This window comes from Alosa alosa, chromosome 9 (assembly GCF_017589495.1).
Source record: "Alosa alosa isolate M-15738 ecotype Scorff River chromosome 9, AALO_Geno_1.1, whole genome shotgun sequence".
NCBI lineage: Eukaryota > Metazoa > Chordata > Actinopteri > Clupeiformes > Clupeidae > Alosa > Alosa alosa.
Window position 1 is genome coordinate 12755434 of NC_063197.1, and position 7767 is coordinate 12763200.

The window sequence follows — 7767 nt, forward strand, 5'->3', positions numbered from 1 at the left end:
ACTCGGATGAATAGTATTCTGATGAGCTATCTTAGTAATGAGTGTTTGGGTGATCTGGGGATTGATGTTTCACATGCCAAAGTCAGACAAGGCTTCAGTGCACCATGACGGCTTGCATCTGGCTACTTATTTAACATTTTTGGTACATCTGTTTGGTATTACATGCAGATGGAATTTTCCCATGCAGGTCTTTACAGCTCTTTACTTAGATTTTTTTTTTTTTTTTTTCCGAGACATGATGTTGAAATATATGTTGTTTTATACAGTCACTTGGCAATCCAAAAATATGTTTCTGTTTTTATGTGTCTGATGTTGCATGGTCTATTGTCTCCAGTTTGTTTCCAGACATGATCTCATTACTTGCATGTGTGTTTTGCAGCCATTTTGAAAGCTAAAATAAGTGTTTATGTTTTTGAGGTGTTCTTTACATGGCTTGTCTGATGATGGGTGTGTTATTCGTGGTCAGATGCTGCGGACATGCTCGCTGCCGGACCTCAGCAAGCTCTTCAAGAGCGCGGACCCGGACGTCACCGAAGGCAACGGCCCCGTTGCCCCTGACAACAACTTGGAGATCGAGGACCTGGAGGAAAATGGCAAAGGGGATGAGCCGTCTGAACCTGAGGAGTATGATTCATCCAGCATGTTTACTGTCTGCAGACATATTTACTCCTCAGCATAGTGATTAGAGGGGTCGTGCCATATGCAGATGTGATTAGACTCAAATATAGAGATACATGTTTGCTGATGATATTTCCTGTGCGTGTATGTGTTTGTGCGTGTGTGTGTGTGTGTGGATGTGTGCGTGCGTGTATGTGTTTGTGCGTTGTGTGTGTGTGTGTGTGTGTGTGTTCCAGTGCCTATGAGGATGAGGAGGATGACTTGCGGGAGCTGCGTGCCTCCATGGAGAGACTTCTGCAGGACGCCAACAGCGAGGAAGAGGAGGATGAGGGGGGGGATGAAGAGGATGAGGTGGAGGACATGTCGAACGGTAGTCCGGGTGACGAGGACGAAGACTGCTATAATGGGGTGGAAGAGCGAGGGGTTGCAGAGAAACCTGGCCTGCAACGAAGCCCTGAGGAAGATGATGGTGTGGACGGAGGTTTCAATGGGGTGGCAGGCGAGGAAGAGGAGGAAGGCGCCTCCAGCAGCAGCAGCAGCAGCCCTGATGAAGAGCCTGCCGGGCCACTCACCAACGGAGTCGGGGAGGGGGAGGAAGAGCATCACAGCAGCGAGGACCAGCTAAATGAAGAGTGGCAGTCGGGTACGGTGCTACACAGAGTTGCCCAGTCACATCACAGCATGCAGATGTTGACCTGCCATGGCATCACAGATGGCTCATTTGTCACGTGCATGTTAATGTATGAGATGTGCAGAGAATGCCCGTGCTTCTGGTAGTTTGAGCATCCTAGTGTAGTGTGTGTGTGTGTGTATGTGTGTTTGTAAATGCCAATGTGTACCCCTGAGAATGACCGGACATACCCACTATCGAGCCAAGACAAGGCGATATTCCAGCCTACAGATTATAATGGCCAAGGCTTCACATTGCTAGAATTGAAACATATTTTCCTCCCCATTATCAGGCTGATAGCCCATCTGTGTGGTCCTAAATCCAAGACCACCTCGATGTGAACGTCATACCCAGATTAAGCGAGAGAAGTTCAAGCATAGTATCAAAAGTTGCTGCTGTTGTCTTTTTCCCAGTGGAATATTAACGTCCAAGATAACATGGAAATAACAAATAACAACCTGCTTCAAAGTCCTACGGAGGCACGATTACACTCCATAAGTGATTATGGGGAAGCAATTCACCTTCACACGCCTTAAATTGGTCGGCTTTGGTCCGACAGTGGGGAAGCGGTTACTGTTTTTTGCCAATGTTTGAAGTGTGTAATGACTCGTGGGTGTGTGTCGGTGCGTGTGTGTGCATGTGCGTGTGTGTGTGCTTAGATGACAGTGGGGAGGATGAGGTGGATGACATGGAGCCTCAGGACAGCATCTTCAGCCGTCTGGAGGAGTTGCGCTTCCAACTGGAGCAGGAGATGGGCTTTGAGAGCTTCATCGAGGCCTACAACAAGATCAAGGTAGTGCCTCCTCCATCAACCACACTCACGCACACACACACTGCAGCAAGCTTTGGGCATGGGGGCCTAAAACAAGGTCAAACTAGGGTGACCTCCATCAATCACACACATACACACAACAGCAAGTTTTGGGCCAGGGGGCCTACAACAAGATCAAGGTGGGGTGACCTCCATCAACCACACACATACCAGATACGTACACACACACATGCTGCAGCAAGCTTTGGGTCAGGGGGCCAACAACAAGCTCAAGGTGGGGTGACCTCCATCAACCACACACACACACACACACACGCACGCTGCAGCAAGCTGTCCAACCCTCTCTAATGCATTGCCATTTACTCTGGCCTAGTATATTCCCCCTGATTCAGCACATTGGGGCCTTTTGGGGATGTGTGAATGTTAGAGCCAGGTGTAAGATTTGGGTTGTCCTGTAGCTGAAGACTACTGGAATGGAGATGTCAGATAGAAGTATTAGGCTAGTGTGTGTGTGTGTGTGTGTGTGTGTGTCTGTGTGTCTGTGTGTGTTTATGTCTGTGTGTAGGCTGTGTGTCAACGCTGGGCTGTGGCAGGATTTCTGCTATGTGTTCATAATCTAGAGCATCTACCTCCATGATCGCACACACGCACACACACACACACGCGCACACACACACACACACACACACACACACACACACACACACAGAGTTGATGAATTATCTGAGACAAGCTGTTCAGGTCTGTGGTCAGGGAATTGCTGCTTTCCCAATGGGCAGCAACCCTGTTTTTCTCCATATGGTGAGCTTGTCCGTCCTGTGATGTAATGCCCATATGTGGTACCTGTTTAATGTTCCACATATGGCCAGTGCATATTCTAAATGCTGAATCTTATATTTTATTGATATGTGTTATTATAATCATTTATTTTCTACTTCTGCTGATGCAAATGGTCAGTGTAATCTGATGTCTGCTCTTTTGCTGCCTGCAGGCTATTCACGAAGATGAGGATGAAAACATAGACATGGGCCCCAGCATGTTGCAAAGCATCCTGGGAACAGAACACCAGCACCTCTATCCCAAGATCCTTCACCTGGTCATGGCTGACGGAGCATACCAAGAAGGTAACATGCATCACACACGAGTTCACCTGGAAGTGGAGATGACACTGGCATACTCGACATCCACGTGTTAAGGTCTCACCACAGAACTAAAGCATTTCAGAATCAGAATGTTTTTTCGGTGTACACCATCTGTTGTGAGGCACGAGTATTTCCAGTTTCTTTATGTACTTCTATATGTGAAATATTCATTTATTTTGGGTGGGGGTCTGGTCCCTCATACTCTGCTTTCAGCCAGAAGATTGCTCTACTCTTTACCTGTGATTTACACACACACACACACACACACACACACACACACACACACACACACACACACACACACACACACACACACAGGTACACCTCACACACATACACCTCTTTCAAACCACCTGGATGCTTTCCATATTACTGACACAAGTGAAGCCTGCCTGTGACTTGTGTGAGTGTGTGAACAACGTCTCTGGGTCAGGTTCTCATACACACACAGCGACACACATCAGCACACCCCAAGGCTCCCAAGCAGCCCTCAACCCCATGCCTTTGTGTCCTGTACCCGGCGTTAATATTGCTTTCAGATGGTGTGGAGAGACCACTGGAGGCTCGGTCCGCTATGTGAAGGTGTTGATGGGTGTAGTTGGTCGAGGGCCAGACGTCTAGGGCAAGGGGTGGACTCAGAACCCCGAGTCAGGGGTGGGATAATCCTTATTATGGCTCCGAGTGTCTCCCAGTCAAGGCTGGGGAGGGGAGATCTAATCTTAGTTCTCTCTCTCTCTGAAAGTCTGTATCTGCTCTGAGTACGGTTCCAAGAGTCTGACTTCTAACACGGGATTCCTTCTTTTTTTTTCTCGCACTCTTTTACTCTCTCTCACTCTCTTTTCTCTGCCACTCTCATACTCTCTCTTCTTCATTCCTTCTCTGTTCTCCCATCTCTCTCTTCTTCTCTCCCTCTCCCCTTCTCCCTCCCTCTATTTTTCTCTCTCTCTCCGTCGCAGATAATGATGAATAGAAGCTATTCATCCACCCGGGCTGGCAGCTTCAGACAATCTGTTGGCAGACTGATGTCTTCCCAGGATGCACTTGAGGGGTTGTCTGCACATTATGGGATGGGATGGGGGACATGTTGAGAGCAGTGTTGGGTGGGGGGGGGCTTGGTTAGACCTCTAATAGAGGTGTAGGTCTCAGGCACGTATGCATGGAGAATGCAGCGATAGTTCACTTGAAGACTGAGTCTCTCCTTCCACACTTTAGTGATCGGCGCACTGTTTTTGTATGTAGTATAACATGTATATGGATGAGAGGACAGTAAAGTAATGTGGCGGTACTTAACCAAAGTCTAATAAGTTCTTACGTGGGTAACTGTCGACAGCGCAGCAGTGTTCCTTCTTTTCTGAAGTCCCGGGGGCCTGCCAGGTCGAATGTCATAGGTCGAAGGTGAATTTACACCTTGCAGATTGGGGAGGGGGTGGGGGGCTTCTTCACAACACAGATCTCACATGCTTGACCTTTCTCTGGGGCCACAGGCTAGTCCTATATCAGGACACACCAGTGCCGTCTCCTTACCAACCAGCTCAACCTCGTTTTCTGTACTTCTTTATGTCCCAGGTCAATTTTTACAAAGCTTAGTCAAATGCAGTTCTCGGATTTCTTACAAGCGCCGCACTAATAAACACTACCGATTTGAATGTTTACATGGTGAATGGCGGTTAGGTAGGAGTTACAGGTTGTTATGGTAGCAAAGAATTTGCAATATAAGGGAATTCTGCTGTTAATGGGTTGTGTCCGGATGTATGTTGATTGTACAGAGAGTTGTAAGGAATATTAAATCGGCTATCACAGTATGTTGCTCTTTGATAATAAAGCAGAACATATGTATCTTTTTAATAATAAATAAACGCTTACATTTTCTAAACGTGTGTGTTTGAATGTGTGTGTGTTCCAGTAGGTCTTTGATGTTAAAGCACAGAATTAGATAAAGCCTTTAACTAACAGCTGTCTGGTTTCAGCTGTTTGGATTTCCTTGAGTCATGTCTGGATAGGTGGGTCCTTGATTCAAGGTTCTCTCTGATTGGTGAAGTTGAACTGTCTGTCAGCAACAGGTGTGCTGTAGCCACACCCATCAGCAGAAGACACTGCCTGGGACTTCCCCTAACCACCAGCCAACTCTAGCGTTTAAACCACATGACCTCACATTCTCAGACAACCACAAATAACGTGCATGTGTCAGCTTTGGACAAGTGTGTGTGTGTGTGTGTGTGTTTTGCACACCTGGTTTGGCCTGTGTCTTTTTTTTTTTTCCTTGAACACCCAGCCTACAATCATCTGAGGGTGGTTGTGTAAAAACTGTTTATCCTTTTCACAATCTGGAAATGAAGCAGAAAAAAGTCGTCTACAGGGTTCACTTCTTACAGTCGGTACACTTGAGTAATACATGCAGAAGGAAGGCGGGGGGAACAAGTCATGTGTACAGCATAGAGCAGCAGGACTGCTCATCTTGATCCAAAGTCTCTTTTCCCCTAAAACCTGCTTGTCAAAAAAACAAGTGAAAAGAAATTCAAATGTTCAACATCATTAAATAAATCCAGTCTCAGTGTTTTTTTTTTTGTTTTGTTTTTTTTAAATGAATATTCCAGCAAAATAATTCATCATCAGCTATTTTTTGCAACCACTCTATATACAGTCATTGGTTGCAACTCATGAACTTCAATTTCGTACGTACAATATTTTTTGTCACCTTAGTCAAAATATTTATTATTCATCCCATTTGTTTTTTTGTGATGCTTCTCATTTTCTGATCCCATTTCATGTTTCAGTGGCTCAGGCATAACAGTTTGAATTGTGCTCACGCTTGCACTCTCTCTCTCTTTCTCTCTCTCTGCTCTGCTCTGCTCATGTCAGCGGAGTGTAAACAAGCATACCTGTTCATTGGTGAAATGAGCCAGAGAATAGGGGTGAAATCACAGAGGTGTGCAGGCCATGATGAAGATGAGACGTGACACGCCTGTGATTAATACTTAATGAGTAGAACTGGGTTTGTGTTTGTTTTGTTTTTTTTCACTTTTGTTTAATAAACAGACTGCAGATGTTAAAACACCTGGTTTCATCCACCCCCTCTCCCTCATCCCATCACAAATACATGAATTATTCATGTTTAAATTCATATGGTCCCTCTGAATTGCAGAGAGAGAGAGAGAGAGAGGCATGTAAAGGGACCTGTAAAGTTCATGCACTGTTGTGTTTGCTCTTTGCCTTGTTCAGCAGGGTCATTTTCACCATGAATCTGCAGCTGTGTTGCCGATATTATTAGACAAGTGAGTCATTACTACTGGAACTGTTCCTTTTCATCACAGGAAGCTGCGGGTCTGGGGTGGGTTGCAGTCACACATTTCCACAAATGCCATGTCTGCCTCGGGGTTGCTGGCCCCTTTTTGAATTTCTTCTCACTTTATTGCGAATACAGCCAAGATACATGTCCACTGACGTTTCTCTTATTGAAAATCGTGTTATTTCATCTGCAACATGAATTGAATGAACCTTTTACAGGCAAGGGAGGACAATGGTATGCTGTAAGGTGAATACAGTGACATAATTCCAAGGCTGACTCTAAATATCCCAAACAGTATAAGCACGTGGACCTGGAACACATGCCCTGAAAAGGATGCATTATCATGGGAAGATTTTGATCTAAATTGGCTCATTTTTCCCAGGTGCTGTTGCTTATTTATGGCTTCCCAGGGACGGAAATAATTGACTTCCCTCTTGGAATCTCCCCAAAGACTCTTCCCTCTGATAAGCCGCTCGTTCTTCCTTCCTCTCTCTCTATCTGTCTTTTTTTCTTCTCTCCATCCTCAGCTTCTCTTTTGTGAGCTGCATAATTTCTCATATTTCAGGGAATGGAAACCCACTCGTTTATTAATTCACCTTCAACTCTTGGTTCTCCTGTATAATCTCGCGAGGCTACGCCTGTGGGTATTCTCCCAGGTTAGATTTCACATGGGGCAGGAGATTGAAATGCAAATCTGCAAAGGGTCCCTTAGACCCAGACCCAGCCCCCTATCCCTGGGCTATCTTTGCTCTAATTCCCTTTTGCACCAGTAGGTGTTTTACAACCACAACTTAATTAACCCCTGCTCTAGTTAGGTTCATTTATTACATGGCTTAGCATCCAATCCAGTTTACTGTCTGCGGCTTCTTTTCCAGACAATTCCTCTGGGACACGATGATAAAATGGTGCCATTTAAAAAAAGGAAAATAAAAAAATCAGTAAATTTTAGTCACGCTCATCTTGTGTATTCTGCTAACACTGGGTTATTTGGCCTGTGTGTTCAAGGGATTTGCACAGCGGGTCCTGAGTAAATTGTCTCCCTGCCTTTAGACAAAATTGAGCTCTAACACGTTCTGGATGAGCATGATTTATGTGCCGTGGCATTTCAAGCCTAACACTGTTTTCGCCTAAGTGCATTTCTCATCCCACCTTTAAACTCTATTGGCAGTTAAGTTAATAAAGATTTGTTTAAAAAGGCTTCTCTTCCTTCATCTAAATAAGACGGGCCATATGTTCGAGGACTGTGGAGGAACTCTAACTGGTATGTCATTTCACTTAA

The 7767-nt window shown here is 45.4% G+C and overlaps 1 protein-coding gene across 1 annotated transcript in view; it reads left to right on the forward strand.

The window, feature by feature from the left end:
* The window catches only part of nek1 (NIMA-related kinase 1), a 32789-nt gene extending 28492 nt beyond the window's left edge, over nt 1-4297 (forward strand). The window contains exons 32-36 of the mRNA XM_048252155.1: nt 467-624; nt 855-1261; nt 1948-2081; nt 3052-3184; nt 4159-4297. Coding sequence (XP_048108112.1) covers nt 467-624; nt 855-1261; nt 1948-2081; nt 3052-3184; nt 4159-4172 — 846 coding nt within the window. The 3' untranslated portion in view covers nt 4173-4297. The remainder of the gene's footprint in view (nt 1-466; nt 625-854; nt 1262-1947; nt 2082-3051; nt 3185-4158) is intronic.
* The last annotated feature ends 3470 nt before the right edge of the window (nt 4298-7767 follow it).